The 17,779-nt window shown below is 40.1% G+C and overlaps 1 protein-coding gene across 5 annotated transcripts in view; it reads right to left on the minus strand.

Annotated features, from left to right (window-relative positions):
- Positions 1-17,779, minus strand: part of TBC1D5 (TBC1 domain family member 5) — a 542,652-nt gene that overhangs the window by 153,945 nt on the left and 370,928 nt on the right. For all 5 annotated transcript variants that reach the window (XM_061194718.1, XM_061194716.1, XM_061194717.1 and 2 more), the window contains one exon: positions 6,165-6,307. In XM_061194718.1, coding sequence (XP_061050701.1) covers positions 6,165-6,307 — 143 coding nt within the window. The remainder of the gene's footprint in view (positions 1-6,164; positions 6,308-17,779) is intronic.

The following is a 17,779-nucleotide window of genomic DNA, read 5'->3' on the forward strand; positions in this document are numbered from 1 at the left end:
TTTATAATAATTCTGCTCTGTATCTTTGGAAAAGTGAAAGTTTTGTTTGAAGAGTAGCCATTTGACCTTCATTTCAAAGGTTAAATTTTAAAATCTGTATAGGTAATGTTCGTATTGCTTTTTTTTCCAATGTGAAATTTTACTTTTACTTAATAAAATCAAGGCAGGGTTTGAGGGATGCTAAAGGTGATGTGAGGACCAGTCCGCCTGACACCAGCCCTGTGGCCTAGAGCTCGTTTCCTAACCTCTCAACACGGAGGTTGGGCTCCATCTCTGAGGCCTCATAAAGAACATGCTGTTTCTACAAAATTTATTAAGTGGTTGAATATTATACTTGTCTGACTGAATTACTTTCAAAGAGAAAGAAAGCTTTGTTCAAGGTGAATAAAGAAACTTATATGAATACTTTTGTTAAAAATTAAATATAAGATGCTGATGGTGAACTGGGTAGAATGAGAACTAAGCAAGGACACTGGGATCTAACCCCACACACTGACTGTGATTGTTTTCAATCACTTAACTGCCAAGGGCATTGTATTAGTTTGCTAGGGCTGCTATAACAAAGTACCAAAAGATGGATGGTGGAAAACAACAGAAATGTATTGTCTAACAGTTCTGGAGTCTGAAAGTCTGAAATCAAGGTCTTGGCAGGGCGATGGTCCCTCTCACATCTGTAGGAAAAAATCCTTCCTGCCTCATCTAGCTTCTAGTGTTGGCAGGGTTTGCTCCTTCTGAGAGCCTCTGAGGGACAGTCTGTTCTATGCCCTTCTCACAGCTTCTGCTGACAGCTGGAAATCCTTGCCATTCCTTGGCTTGTAGACGCATCACTTCAATCTCTGCCCTGCCTTCATATGGCATTATTCTCCCCATGTGTCCTCACACTGTCTTCTCTCTGTGCACGTCTGTGTCCAAATTTTCGTCTTCTTACGAGGACACCAGTCATATTGCATCAGAGGCCCCCCACTCCAGTAGGACGTCCTCTTAACTACTTACATCTGCAACAATCTATCTCCAACTAAGGTCATACTCTGAAGTACTAGGGGTTAGGTCTTCAACATATCTTTTTGGATTGAATATACAATTCAATCCATAACAGGCCTCACTACCTGAGCCTGTAAAATCAGGATTTTGGACTAGATGTGGTGGATCTGAACTGTTTTTTGGGTGACATATTCCTTTGAGACGATAATGAAGGCTAGACACCCTTGACTCAGGGAAACGCACACCTACTGGATATTTTGCACAGCATCAAGATGAAGCCCTCCATTGAATGCTAGGAAGCAGGGGCCCCAAGTAAGGAGTGCCGTCACTGAAAGAAGGCTCTTTAGTTTCCGCAAGAGCAACATTCCTTGAGCTACAAATACATCACCTATAGCTCCAAGAGAGCACATGTCATGCCCAGAGCCTTGTACAGTGGTGTTCGGTTTAAACTTTTTGAGCTTGAAGATGACTGGGTGTAATGGAACATCAGCACTCTGGATGCTCCATCCATGGAGATGGAATAAAAACTCGACGCCAATGTTCCATCTGGAACGCACAGGGTGGCAAATTACCCACCTTCCTCTTGTTCTTGACCCTGGCCTAAGATGTGGGCTCATCTGATCAGTACTGCCCTCCCATGTGTTCTCCCCGATCCTGTTCTGTGTCTTCTTCCGGCTACTCTGCCCACTCCCAATCCTCTCTGAGGAACAACGCCCTCCCCTTTGAGCCTTGCCTCCTGACCACTGCTGCCCCTGCGACCTCCAGGGGTGATGGTGGGGGACACCTTGCTCCCTGATTCTGTCTGCGAGCCATTGCTTCCTCTCATTCCATAAAGACCCCTCTTCCTCTGAAGGTCATGCCATGTATCTATACTTCCATCCTGCCCCTTCGTTAGTGTCGTGGAGGCACCAGGATGGCCGGCAAAGAGCCGGCACTCAATAAATACTGGTTGAACGGTCGATGCTTTGAATAAATGATTGACTGAAAGAAGTTGTTTCCTTGGTCACTCTTCTGCATCTATGGGATGCTTCCACTGCTGGCCTCACTGTGCTTCTTCTATACCTTCTCCTATCATGATTCTCGATGAAGTGTCCCTGGAGGACCAAACAAAAAGCCCAGCTCCTTCCCAATCCCTTGATCTCCTCAGTGACTTCCTTCCCCCTTTACTGACTTTGACCACCCTGGTCACACCGAGAACTGCTCCACGTCCTCTCGTTTGACCACAACCTCTGATGCTTTCAGCTCTCGCACGCTCCCTGTAAATCCCTTGATACTCTGATTCTGTAGCAGTCTCTTCCTGGCCACGCTTCTCTCCCTACACATCCTAAACCGCTCTCTTAAGATGTACTCAACGCCCCCCACCTCCTGCCTCCTTTCAGCTGGACGTGGGCCTCACGTGAAGCCTGGATCGCGATCTGCCTCTTTGGGTCTTGCCCGGTGAGCATCACCGGGTGCCACTGCCCACGTATCTCTGCAGGCTCTTCAACAGCTCGCGGGCTCATGCTAGGTCTTGGGCAGCCACCTCCCCAGCGCTTCCCCGTCACTCCCCTCAAGCCCTGCCCTGCCCCATTCACAGCAGACAGCCTGGCCTCGTCCTTTATCAGGCACCTTCTCCTAGAAACCGGTCTACTTCTGAAACCTGCCTGGTGCCTCCTTCCACAGGACTCCCGACCTCGCGCCACTGCCTGGTCTAGGCCCTTGTTTCTTCAATTATTTCACTCAAAAAATATGTGTCAGGAGGATTACTATGCACTGGGCCCTGTTCTAGATGCTGGGATACAGCTGGCAAACCAAGACAGACAAAATCCTGTCTCTCACTGGCGGGTGGAAGAGTGGGTGTGAAGAACAAATGATAAACAGTAAAAACTTCAAATAAACAGGATAATTCAACTTTTCATAAACCCTACTCACAGAACAGGAGGGAAAAACTAGCACTGACCCTTGAAGGAGGAGCTCAGACTGGTTTGAGAAAGACATTCTCCGCCAGCTCTCTCACCTCCAGGTGCCCTGTTTCCCTCTACAGGCAGCCATCAAACCTTCCTGGTCCCCACAATGACCTCTAGTTACATCTTTCTTCCTCCTTTCCCTGTTGACTTTCTTTAGAGATTAGTCTGCACATGCTCTCTCTGCATTCTTTCTTTTTTATTTAGTTGATTTTTAGTTGAAAATGTAATGTGTACGTAAAATAACAGCAAAAACTGTAGAAAAGGCTATTGTAGTTCTGAGCTGTCCAGTTACCCTTCAACCTACCGTAATCCAGCTTCTGCCCCCGCAGTTCGCTGAATCCACTTCGGTCAAGTCTCCAATGACTGTCCCTCCACAGGTGGACCGTTCCAGCCTTACCTGACTGTACCTCAGCACTCCTGACCCCTGTTACTTCCCTCGCTCATATAACAGCTTTGTGAGGTTACAGCACAAGCTCTTCCTTCTCTGGTGCCTCTTAAATACTGATATTAAATACCTTTGCCACCTTCTCTTTCTGTAAGCACCCACCTTAGCTAGACTGACCATATAATTCTTATGATCTCTATGGGATGCCTCTGAGAGTGAAAGAAGGCAATAAGAATAACTATTACTCTTGATTAGCACGTGTAAACTGAGACTGTTCCATATAAACTGGGATATATGGTCCCTCTATTCTTGGGAGATCACATCCACTGTTGCGGCTTTAACGAACACGTACCTATTCACCATTTGCAAAAATAAATCTGTAGCCTTGACACTGACAGTGAGCTTTATTTTCCAATCTTCAGGTACTGATTTCTTACAGACATCTGAAATTCAGCATGGCCCAAACTCAATCAGACCCATTCCCCAAACCTGCTAATCCTTCTCTTCCCTCTCCTAGTCGTACAGATTACTCAGCTCTCCAAGCCGGGGCTCATGAGGGAGAACTTCCTGTTCTCTCTCACCCATTCGATTTAATCCCCAAGACATGCTGACTCCAGTTCTGAAGATTTCTTCAATCCACTGTTTTTCCCTTGGACTCTGGTCGTAACTTTTTATCTAATGTCCTTGCTCCAGTCTTGTCTGCTTCAAGTCTATTTGCACACGGCTGCCAGAGTGACCTAGCACTGCCCACACTGCTGCTTTGAACCTTTCAGCAGTTTCCGGTCACCTCCAGGATAAGGACTCTCATCACCATCTCATCCTCTTGACTCCTTCAGCCTCATAACCTGCTAGTCACTCTCCCTTTGCACTCTCAGGATACCAGACAGTCGTAGAGACACACATACACGACCCCCCATTAAGCTGACTCTTCCTCCCTAGCTTCTTTGCTCATGCTGTTCCTTCATGCTGGATCATGCTGGAACGCAGATCCCTTCTTTCACTCGCCAACATCTATAGCGTTTTCTCTAGTCACACAGCCTGCCCAGAGGGGAGCTCGGTGCCCCTCCTGTGAACTTTCATGCTGTCCATCCATACCTCAGCCACAGTTCCAGACACGTCAGCTTGAAATTAATGATGTCAGTCTTTCCTACTAGTTGGTAAACTTCCTGAGGACAGGGGCAGTGCCCGTTAAATACTTAATAAATAGTCATCCTATTTTTAGGAAATCTCATCCACTGTTATGGATTTAAATAAGCAAATTTAAATAACTTGGACTTCATATTGAAATAAACAACTTCATTACTCCTGCATTTTTTCACTTGTGCCTATGTGTTTTATAAGGTCATCAGAGCAGGGATTAAAAATGTACAAAGGCTTCAGCTGCCAAAAACTGCAAGTTTTATTAAATTAATTTTTAAAAGTAGATCTTAGCACAGGAAACAGGGTGATTAAATTAAAAATATCGTTGTGATGCACCAAAGTAAGAAAAGAGTAAATAGTCAAATGTTTAAGACTACAGAAAATCAGAATACATTTCGATAGTGGTTTGACTTGGAAAATTTTGTGAAAATATTATCCAAAAGCATTTTTTTAAATAAAAGCGGCTTCTCATTCCTTTTGTTTTTTATTACTTACATTTTATAAAAATCATATCATTTTTAAATGGGAGATTAGCATTAAATATTCTAAAATCTATCAACAGTATCCCTCAAATCTACCCAAACATTCTTCTCTACTTTCCAGATGTTTCCTCTTATGATTTCCATGTTCTTCTCGGTTTAGCTCTGACTCAGAAAGAAGGAACTTTTCACTTTGTATGTCAATACCCAAACTATCTGACCTTCAAGGCACAGAAGAAAACCACAAGTTTTGGATAAAATGTGGTGCTCCTGTCACTTACTCATTCAAGTAATTTGGGGGGAATTTAAAAAGTATAATCTAAAATTTAAAGAATATTATTAGTGTTACCAGAGGCACAACAACAGCATCTGGCACAACTGGCATTTAATGAACAAAGAAAGAGAACCACACAGCAATTTAACAGTCAAGATTATGAATGACTCCAAATAGTTTATGTTCTTCTGACAAAGTCCTACTTTTATGGTAGTTTTTTATTTCCTACTTCATCATCCCTTTGTGCAATCTTTCCTAATTATATTTTGGCTTACAAATCTGGTTTTGTGAACTGATTATTTTTTTGAGAAGGAAAACAATTTGAGGTATTTTGAAATTTAAAACATGCTTTGCTATTTTCTTCAAGCGGAGGATTATTGGACCATTCCAAAGGGTTAGGCACTGGCTTTCCAGCTCAGCAAGCACCCTAAGGTAGATCTGATGAGGTTGGAATACATCTGCCATTTGGCACTCCACTGAGAAATACATTTGGCCAAAATATAACTGAGAAGAAGTTAAAATATCTTTAAACGTAATATTTAATTTTTATTGGCAAGTTGTAGATACTATAAAAACAGCTCCAAGCTCCTGATAAATATTCCTGAATACTCCCTACCTGTCAGAAGGTGGAGCTCTAAACATATCTGAAATACTGGCTTTTTATATGTATGTTTCACAAATGTGCGTAATGACGAGGTTAAAGCAGGAGTAAAGTCTTTAGAAAAAGGGTTCTGAAGAATATTTCAATTCTCTCAAGATAAAATCACCCACATCTCCCAATATGTACATGGTTAACTAACAGAAAGCATATTTAGTATGTTCCTTTGAAACATCAATATACTGCCTACTATAAAAATGTTGGTATGGTAATTCAAAATAAAAGTAAAGTATATTTAAGAAACACAGTTTAAAAAATCAGGACCACTTAGTTGAATGTCAGCAAGGTCATTAACACTTACAAGCATCTCGGATGTAGAGTAACATGGCTATGAAGATATAATCAACCAAACTCAGGCTGAGGCCATCTGCAAACAAGGCATCCCAGACCACCAGAAGATCCTGCAGGGGGAACTCTCTTCCAAACAGCAGCCGTACCCACCGTCTGGGAAGAAACAAAACCCAAATTCAGAAAATAGTACTTTTGAGAGTAATATAAAGAGGAATCATTTTCTCCTGTGACTGTGAAAAAATTATAATTTTTAACTGATCACACTGAGCAAATATTATATATCAAAAATATAATACAGTGAAATCCAAGTTTTAAGCTTTCAAATGAGTTTTGTAATTTTATAACTAGGCCACAATCATTAAACTTTATTCCTATATGTATAAAACACAAGTGTGATATTTGAAATGGCTAGAAATCTTTCACATGCATTAGAAATCACAAATCTCAAAAAGGCAAAGAGAAAAATGAATGTAGTTGCCTCATACGTAAGGTTATGAATTAAAAAATAACAATATTCCAAAATTTTATATCATTACTGACCTTTTTTTGTTAACTAGACTTTTGCAAACGGTCATATGACAAATTACTATAGCCAAACAGAAAACTGCGTTCTCACATTTCACTCCTATGTAAAAATATTCATTTTAAAATTAAATGTGGAAAAAACAAAAGATATCTGTTTTTGTCAAGCATAGACAGTTATTTCAAATGAAACATATAATGATACTTAATTTTTAACTTCAGAATAGATATATCTTATCAGTGAGGTTATCTTTCTAGGGGTAGTTTTCAAAACACAGTCAGTTTTATGGCCAGGAAAATGGACACGGATGCTACAGAGCAGACATAAGAAGCTAATAGGAATACTACACAAGGTCTGTCTGTAATTCTATATCATAAATAGTAACACCTCAGACTTTGAGCAAATGCTAAGCTATTTATATCTAATTCTTATAAGAAAATTAAAATAATTCACTTTGATGTATTTTTATCCATTTACTTCTAATTTTATATATATGGCTATAATTTCCTTACACAAGCCTTTCTCTAGGAACCTCAGCTAGAAATCTACGTGATTCTGGCACACAGCAAAGCCTCAAAAATTCTAAATTTCTAGTACCACTAAATAGTACAGAATAGAGGAGATTCTTTAAAAATTAGTTAAGAGATATTCCCTCCTTGAAAAATTCAAAACCAAATATAACCATCTGTGAGGTTAAAGTGAGGCCAAAAAAAAAAAAAATTCAAATACTACTTTTTTTTCAGGGAGTATTACATTTAAGGAGGAATCAAAAAGCTGTGACAGAATAGTGTATAATCACACATACGTATCACAGTCTATTAGGAACCATATGATCAAATATTTGAGTTCTTTTATTCATATTACCAAATTAATCAACAGAATAATTAAGTGTATTTTCAACTTCATCTTAAATTATGTTACTCAATTTTTCAGGAAGAAATTTAATGTCTAAGTGACATTTATCCTTTAAAAAATGTTACAGTATTGCTTAGAATTTTTATCTACCTTTCAATTCTTACCTCACTGCTAACATACGAGAGGTGACTAACACAAAATATATATATATGTATATTTTGTCTAATATGCCTGTATTTATGTGGTTTAGAATGAAACATTATTTCTCCACACACTTCTAATTCTTTCAGATTACAAATGCTAATATTTACTGTTTTAAGAAGTACCAAAATATCCCTAAATTAAACAGGTTGCTCTTCTTAATTACAAACAATTAACTGGTCTTGCAAATAGTGTCAGGGAACCAGAGAATGGGCAAAGCAAAAAGTACCTGGATTAAACCATCTGGGGGACCTGCTTAAAGGACCTTTAAACTGATAACTATATCTGCATTAGTAAGTGACTAAAATCACATAGAACATGGTTATTCAGTTATCCAAGTGACATAACTGATGAAACATTCATCAATGAAAAAAACTGATGAGGGGCTAATGTATAACATGGTGACCATAGTTGGTAACACTGTATTGTATCAGTGATACAAGGTACACTGTATACAGTGTACAGTGTACACTGTACAATAGCAATACATTGTATTGCTTAGCAATACAATACAATACATAAGATACAATACGTTGTATCTTAGCAATACATTGTATCACTGTATTGCTAAGAAAGAAAGAACTTAAATGTTCTCACCAAAAAAAAAAGATAAATATGTGAGATCATGGCTATGTTAATTAAATAGATGGAGGAATCTTTTCACGATGTGCACATACATCAAATCACAATGACATATGCTAAATATCTTACAATTGTATGTGTCAATTATACCTCAGTAACGCTGAAAAACATAAGTAAATAAATAAATAAGAATTATCTTGGTTTGACGGATAGGCAAATTTTGGCAATTTGAAAACTGCAAATTCTGACATTTAAGCAATTCCTCCTGGTTCAAATCTGGATGCCAGTACAAAACTCAAGGATCACACCCATAAAACCATACTGTGCCCTGAATGTGGCCCCTTCCCTCCTGGATGTTATTTTAATGCTTTCCTTATTCGAATAAGCCCATTTGGTAACTGCTGCTGCTGTTTCCAAAAAGACATTGCTTTTGCTAGGCCTTCTTATGTGTAGAGAAAATTTTTTCTGTGTGTTTTCCAGGCTATCTCCTATTGAAAGCAAAATGCCTTTTGAAAAAAGGTGACATCTATCATATTACAATAAACATCATTTATCAAAAAAAAAACCCCCAAACTGATGAAGGTTAATACACACCACAGATGAGAATACAATGCTATCTTTTTCCCTCTTCCTTAAAGTTCAAATTCCTCTCATTTTCTTATGGACAATCACATCTTTGGTTTCATCACAGATAATGCATCGAAAACAAAGGAGCCTACTTTTCAGAAATAATCTATATTCCTATTATTTCTATAACAAAATGCCCAGTTATTGCCCAAACCCCTTCTCTTGCAACTTCCCTGCCATTTGGGGTTGTGTTAGCTTAGCTTCAAAAACGACCCTGCAGATACATATGTGCAGCAGTTGCCACCGCAGAGCTGTCAGGAGTGGGGACTGCAGACACCCAGCAATCTACAGTGAATAAAACATGCCTTCAAAACCACACAGAATGGACGTCTTCAGTACTTTCATATTTAATGTGTAATCTGTGATGTGCCGCTTTATAAATATTTTACATTGCTTTATTTTTGAAGTTTCACCTTGCCAAGTACACTGGTAAATAATTCCAGGGCAAGGACCAAAGTGTGTGTGTGTGTGTGTGTGTGTGTGTGTGTGTGTGTGTGAGAGAGAGAGAGAGAGAGAGAAAGAGACAGAGACACAGAGGGAAATAGAGAGAGAGACACAGAGAGAGAGCGTGAGCCAGAAAGTTCTCTGTCAAGAGCTCTGTACACTTTGCTAAGTGCTTTACGTGTTTACCAAGGTCTTGTTAAACTCACTGTAAAGCCACCTGTCACACTACTGACAAGCAAAGGTGGCTAAATTGGAAATACAGGAATTCATCTGGTTAATGGCAGCATAAAAATAATTCAGGAAGTGGAAAAAAATCCAGAAACACGGAAGGAAAAAATTCATTAATAGGTGCCTAGCATGTTTCTTTTATATAAAACTGTTAATAAGTTGTACATGCAAGGATATTACATTAAAGCAAAATATGGTTTCCTCTATTTTATCTGCAATTATAGGAAAATTAAGGCCAAATTCTCAAAATATTTAAGGCGTACACTATATGACTAATGGAACGCTTTGGGACCAACAATGACCTTATCAATAATTTAATCATTTTTATCCCAACTGGGTTTAGTTCATACATATATTCACCACACACAAAATTTTCTGTGCTATTTTGGGCTTTCTTCATTGAGCTTAAAAACCAAGAAAAAAATCAGTTCTTTATGGAATGAGTTACCAATAGAAATTATTTCAGTATGCTTTTGTATTCCTAGAAAGGAAAACTTACTCTAAGAAATGAGGTCCTGCAAAGAAGTCACTCCTAAAATTAACATGCTTTTATTGCAGTTAAAAATATTTAGCAAGAGTTTAAGTTACACTTAAGGGTAGCATTAAACCTTTCTTTTACCTTCAGTTTAATTGCTTGATACTATTAATCTTGCTTTATGTATGTTACACCTGCAGATTGCAATGCTCGTAACCTATACCTTGTATCACTTGTGATAATACAATAATTCATTTTTTACCAGACTTACTTAGTAATTAAAATCTACACAAACCAAAAAGACCTTCTGAAGTATTAAATTTAATAATAAACCACCCAAAGACAGGACAGTCTCTATGTCTGCACTTATGCCACTATTCTCAGTTTTAAATTTCTGTGTAATTCAGCTGCTATCCCCTGGGGATCAGTGATTCCTGATGGTGTTATTGCTTGGTGAATGACCCATGGAAACACCAAGAGAAATACATTTTTTTACTGATCAGTTTATGAAAATGACCAATTTGACTGAGGTTTAAATAAACAATTTGACTGAGGCTTAAATAAACATAGACTTAATCCAACATGGCTGCAGTGGGTTATACACGCAGAAAGCAATTTATACACTAGACCTTCATTTCTTTTTTCTTCTGAGATATGGGTACAGCTACCTTGGAAGAACAAGTAAAATGGAAAAGGTATACTCAATTTAATTTAACAAACACTATAGGGGCATCTTGAGTAACCTGTGATCACTGGGTAAGCATACTGGAACACAAAAGAGCAATGTTAGAGTTTTGCTTAATGATATTAATTTTGTCTTTTGCTTTCTGTTCACTTGTACTTTTCAAAACTAACAGTTAATTTTTAAATAATCCATGCCTGGTAGAGAAGAAACACAGAATCCAAATTCTGTGTTTGTGTCAGAGAAAAACAAAAGCAAATCAAAAGTTCCCATCTTTGTGCCTGCCACCTCCCTTGACTGAATTTAGGCTCTTCTTATACTGGGTTCCTTTGTACTCAGTTCTTTTTGAATTAATTTACCCTGAGTTTCCCTTTACGTCAACTCTGTGAAAACAGTCTTAAAATTAGAACCAAATATTGTAGTTATTATAATTAGGGTCACAAGGCATTCTCATCTTTAATTCTAACTTCTTTGGAGAGCAAAGCCACAAAAGATGGAAGCCAAAATAAATCATTTTTTCCCCCCAATTTCACGTTTATTCTTCTTCTGACAGCTCTGCAGAATACATTATTGGAAGATGCTTAGCCTGTTGGCTATTTTTTCAATCTATTTCAATTTGGTATTCTTAAAAATATTTGGGATCTGCATGTGTTACAGAAAGATCTGAATACTTCAAGCCCATCAAACTCTGCTGCAAAAACAGAAGGAACTGCAACTTCAAATTAGTTATTATCTTTAAGGAACTCAAATTTGCTTTCTAAGTGCTCCTTGTAATATGCAGGTTGAAGCCAGCTTGAATTTGGCTTTCTGGGAACACGTGTTAACCCTAATTTAACCCCCACAGGATAAGTACACGAACTGTTAAAAGTGTATTTTTGACTTTGGGGAAAATTCTCTGTTCCTTTCAGTGGGCAGTACATAGCCCTTTATTAAGGAAGGTTTCTTATTCCAACAATAAGTTCCTAATAATTATCACCTATTCGTACTGTAATTTATTCTCTTTGGCAAGGGTCTGAATCTGTTTTGTCAGAACAACTATAATATGCCCTTTGCAAAAATAGCCTAAATGGAAAGCAGAGCCTTGTGTATCTATATTTTTTCAGAGGTTCAAGATGCTCTGAGAGTGTGGGGCACAGAGGATGACCATCACATGTCTTGAGGCTGTATAATCCTTGAACATTCTCTCTCTCTCTCTCTCACACACACACACACACACACACACACTTCTAGAGGTAGACCTGCCATTTGGATTACAAGTATGGTATATCGAGGAGTAATTTTAGGATGTATGATTTACCAGCAAGTTCAAATAAAGCTATTGAAAGGTGGTCATACTCCAATATCGATTTCGTTGTATGAATAGGATGTGCTCTCACTGAGAATCCTATTGTACACTCCAACCAGGATGCAGCTGGAATCATAGCCCTGACTCAAGAGAACAGGGGGGTAAAAGCTGCTAAGAAGTAATCTCTCTACCCGATCACTTACTTGGGCTCCACTACAAGTGAGCTACTGGGCATCTCCTTGAGAAAATTACTTGGAAGCCACTCTGACCTATGAATAACAAACAGCATGAAGAATTCATGAACGGTTGGCAGTCACGTTGGGACAATTAATTTTAGGCTCTGTGAATACTAGTGTTTATTTATACTACAAACAAGTCTTACTTCTCGGAAGTCTATAAATAGGCTTTGTTCTGTCATTTTATCTTCAGGAAAGGGAGTTATGAGCAAGTCGGTTTTCTGAAAAAGCACACACAGGCTTCCTAAAAATAATTGCTCCTATCCTTCCTAATCTGAAACTCATTAAAAAACAAAACAAACCTTTTGTGACTTTATTTTTTTGAAATTGTCATAGGCTATTTCACATACCAATGAAATCTTAGCCTCACTGAATAACACTTTTCAATTTCCTCTGCATAAATCTCCTAATACACTCATATATATTATTGGAGGAACTAACATAAGGTATAACACTAAACTAAGAAATATCAGGATCCATGTGATTCAGGGTGGACGTAAGACCGCACGTCTGCAGACCGGTCACACGTCATGAAGAGAGTCAGACTGAGTCCCTTCCTAAGAGGCAGCAGCGGTGCCTGGTTTCCTATGACTTCTTACCGCTTACCTGTAGCTGTAAGCACCTTCTGGGGGTGGTTTTCTCGGGCCCTCTCTTCCTTCTCCCCTTCCCCGCCATCGCACAAGGTGCCCCGACCCTGCCTAGCTGTTCGGAGGCTAGGACAAGTGCATCACTCAGGCCTGATGTTTGCAGGTTCCATATCTATTCTGTTCCCCAATCACACTGCCCGGAGATAAAGGCACTGATAAACAATCCCAGCTAAAGGGTTAATTACTGATAGGTTGGTTTGGTTTCTCTTCCTTCTCCAGCAGATCACAAGCTCCTTGAGGTTATTTGGTGTTGGACAGAGTAGGGGAGTGAACAAATGTTTTTTAAATTAATATGAATCCTCCTTCCCAGGTCAGCTCTTGTTAACCAGTGATCTTCTTGATCTTGAGCCTGCATCCTTGATCTCTCATACGTTTCCTAGCTGCTCATCTGACATTCCATTCCCCTGGGCTGCTCTCATCTCTGTAGGGATCCTTGGACACACATACTGAATAGTAAGTGATCACACCTATGAAGGAATCGATCAAGGCCTCCTAAGCCCTCTCTCTTGGACTTTCTCCCTTCACTTCCTGTACTCTGGCTCCCTGGTTGCCTACACCTCAGATGCTCTGCAGCTGGGGCCTGTAGTCTACTAGGACCCTGCCCTCAAAATGTGGTCCTAGGACCGGCCCCAACACTGGGGATCTTGTTAGAAATGCAGACTCCCAGGTCCCCAATATAGTCCTACTGGATCAGACTCTTCATTTTAACCAGACCTACAGGTGATCTCTGTGTATATCAAAGTTTTGGAAGCCATGGACTAGGTGACAGTTCCCTGTTTCCTACTCATTTTGGTGCCAGCTGTCAGGGCTCCTAAAATCCACCATGCATCCGCGTATAATGTTATCCTAGGAGGAGAGAAAAGGCTTAAACTATTGGATGGCTCTTCTAACTAGAGTAATGGTCTCAAACTTCAGTATGCATCAGACTTGCCTGGAGGGCGTATTAAGACGCAGGTTGCCAGGACCCATCCTCAGGGTCTCAGATTCTGATCCCAAGGTTCAGACGGGGCCCGAGCATGTGCGTTCGGAACTAGTTCCCTGGAGCTGCTGATGCTGCTGACCCACAGACCACAGTGTGAGGATCACGAAACGAGCTTCTGGTTTCTGTTCACATCCCCTCTTAGTCCTGGGCGGGGGTCTTCTAATCAGCTTACGCAGTGGTTGCGTGGACCAGTGGCCATGAAACATCTAATGGCTGGGACACAAAGCACACACAGCCAAGCCTCTCTTAACATTCTATCTCTAGTAACATCTATACTTCTTGCCCCCAGGAAAACATCACTATAAAAACACGATCCAATAAAAGGAGAGACACAGACATTCGGGAGAGGGAGAAGGCCTCCCAAAGGTTAGGAGAAACTGGGCCGCTCTGATTTTGTTTAACTCCCAGTATATTACAAGATGAAGAAATGCCAAAACAAGGCCATAAACATTGTGACATTTTAAAAGTTAACATTTATAGGTCAATGTTTTTTAAACATAAATTTACTACGATGGTTACATACAATTTCAGTTGAAGGTAGAGCGAACACTCTTACGTTTGAGGCCCTCTGTGTTTAGCCCTGAGTTGATGACTCTCCTGGGTTCTCTGGTGATCGGCTCTAACGAGGTGAGAGTTGGGATGGGACAGGACATGGCCAATAAGCTAGCTGCAAGGAGGGGAGTGGCCAGTGCATACAAGGGGCAGAGAATCCCAGGGCCGCCAGGACCCAAAAGGGCACTCTCCTACCCCCCATGCAGAAACCCTACAACACTGGGAGCCTGGCTGAATGGCCAACGATTCGGTGTTTTCTCTTCTGTGTGACCCATGAACCATTCTCACCCTGAGGTTCTGCGCTATCAGTTTGCTCAGACGGATCTGTCTCTAAAAGAAAACATGCACTTAAAATGTTTTACCTGGAAAAATAAAGAGCTAAACAGTAAGAGATGTCTGCCCCAATGGTATCATTGCTACCAGCCCCATGATGACCTGGTAGAAGAGAGATTTCAGGATAAGGGAGTTTCCCTGGAACCTCTCAGATCTCCACGCACAGTTGAAACAAAGGAAGACCACCCAAATAAGGACAAGCGGAGGCTATTTATTCAAAGCTTGCTATAGCAAGGGAATCAGCTACCATCACTTGCGTTTGGCAAAGGATCAAAAGCAGTCAGGGGAGTGAGAAAGCTTTATAGTGAATCAAAGAGAAGGTTTCAGGTCTGCGTGATTGGAGGCTATAAGGATGGCGCTGGGCTGACCAGAAGAGAAGCCTCATTTGTGATTGATTTGGGGAGCACATTAGCTTTCTCTGGTTGGTCCTGAGGTGGAAGCAGGCAAAAATAGGGGAGTTGGCAGTCACTGACCAAGTCCTGACTGTTCTGGGCTGATTTTGCTGCAGAGATTGTGGCTTGGCTTCTTGCACAGGTCAGCGCTCTCTTGTCCTAGATTGCCCGGCCAGTGTTCACTTTCTCACTCAGTCTTTCCTTACCGACTCCAGGCTGCTCGGCCTACGCCCATGCCTAGTCTAGAACCAGCTACAGTTTCAGTTCCACAACACTACTTTCTCGGGTAGTTCTGAAGTCTAAAGGGAGACAAGATTGAGAGGCAGTGGCAATGGGTGTGTTGTTTCCCTCTTTACAAAGCTTTATGGAAAGCATGAAATAGTGAAACTTAAATTCTATTCTCTATATAATTAGAGAGGAGTTGTGGACCCCTTTGAGAATTCAATCAAGTTGATGAACCCTCTCCCCTAAAATATACACACATCCACACACGTACTCATGTGCAAGCCATTTCAGCAGTTTAGCTGATCCATGGACCTTAAATTAAGAAGTCAAGCTCTATATTATTGTTTATTTTACTTTAGAGGTTTATATTGCCATGGAAAGTTATACTCTACTGAAAGGAATACACAGCCTCTTTGTGCGTATTTCAAATTATCTCCTTGCATTTTAAAGGAATAGCATATCTTCTTTCTTCCTGGATTAAGTCTCTGCTACTGAGGTGCTAATCTTTGTGGCTCAGCTGGTTGAACAGCCTATAACTCAGCCCTATATTGGAAAAGTGTCCATGATTGGCAATACTCACCTTCACTAAGCTGGAGATGGAACAGCTGGGGAGAGGGTGGTGGACATCCTTCACTGACTTCCTTTCCTGGCTCAGGCTAGCCCTGATCTGACCATAAGTAAGGCTGCTATGAAAAACACCCAGGATCTTCATTTAACACGTATTTCCTGAAATTCAACTGTGTAGCAGGCACTGTGCTAGGCCCGAGACGGGATGAGATGCTGACAACTTTCAATCATTAACATGGAAATTATCCAAAGTAAAATTCTAATTCAGTCAAAGCCCTACCAATCTGGGTTCCCACAATCACTCTGTATTTTTCTGTGCCCCCTCCCCACTAAGTGCCCCAATCAACCAGGGTATGTTCAGGGAATGCAAACTAATGGCAACATTAGCACAATATAGTTAGGAAGGTAAAAACAATTTAAAACACCACTAAATACATTTCAAAGTCAAGTGTTAATTGTTTTTGGATTATCCACCATTTGGGATCATATGTGCCCTGGTTCCTGTCCATTAATGCAGATAAATGAAGAGCAGAATGTATCTGCACGGGGCCCAGCTGACTTACAAGGGGGCAGGAGTCAGTGAGGGAGAAGGGCAGTCAACACCCCCATAGTCCAACTCAAACCGTCACAGTTACCCTTCTCTAGTAATGGAAGCAAAATGGGAACAAAAGAGGGTTAAAGAGGGGTGGGCTACTCCACTTTATCCCTAGCTCCCTAGCTAACAGCTGAAGTTTAGTGCCCAAACAACTTTACAATCAACTGTGTGTGTGTGTGTGTGTGTGTGTACATTTTTAAAAGTTAGGGACAAATATACACCAAGCAAAAAAAAATGCATTTTCTTATGTGTAGATTTCATAATTTATAATGATAATGGCAAATATCATGCATTTATATGACTTTTTTGATTTCTAGAAGTACTACCAAATACATGATCTAAAAATCAGCCTTAACTCTCTAAAAGTGGTATTTCTTCAAGTGGTCTGTGGAATATAGGCATTAAAATCACCTGTGGGAAAACTGCATGTTTCAGAGACAGGTGATGACTTTGTTGAGCCTCCAGTACAGAATGATGGGTCCAAACAGGCAGGGCAGGCACCCGCATGTTACAGATGTCCCAACAGAGGCCCATGGCCCGACCTGAGCACACCCCAATCAAAAGCAGACTGTAGATTTAGACAATGATACTTTAGCTCCAAGCTCAGTGTTCCACCTACGTTTTTATAATCCCCTGAATTCTCATCTATAATTCCTAAAGGATATCTAATTCAGATTTATATTTTAAAAACACCTCTTCACATTCATGTCTGAGTCACAAGACTCAGAATGCACGGTAACTACTCTTGCTATCTATCATCAGTGTGGTCACTAAGTTTTTCTGAGTAGAAGAAATGGAGCTTTCTGAAGGACTTATTTTGATAAATCATGATCAGCTATTTCACGAGCACTCCAGTTACATACAATACAGTGGTAATTACAGCTACAGGACCCTACAAGATTTAGAGTGCTTCCTTTCAAGGAAACTCATTAAGGAAACTATAGAGAACTAAGAACTTACAAAGAAAAATTAATTGCCACTTTTGGTCAGCCTATTTTAGAAAGACTTATGAGGTCTAGATTGTATATTGGGCTAACGGAGAGAACAGAAACTCAGTGAAGTCTGGCTTACTGAGGGCATCATGGTACATAATACGTTCATAAATTAATCTGCTCGTAAAGCAACTCACATATGAAGTACAAAAACATCCCGTAAAACACTTTAAATTTATTTTTATCAACAATACTCATTTCC

This window comes from Eubalaena glacialis, chromosome 6 (assembly GCF_028564815.1).
Source record: "Eubalaena glacialis isolate mEubGla1 chromosome 6, mEubGla1.1.hap2.+ XY, whole genome shotgun sequence".
Taxonomy (NCBI): Eukaryota; Metazoa; Chordata; class Mammalia; order Artiodactyla; family Balaenidae; genus Eubalaena; species Eubalaena glacialis.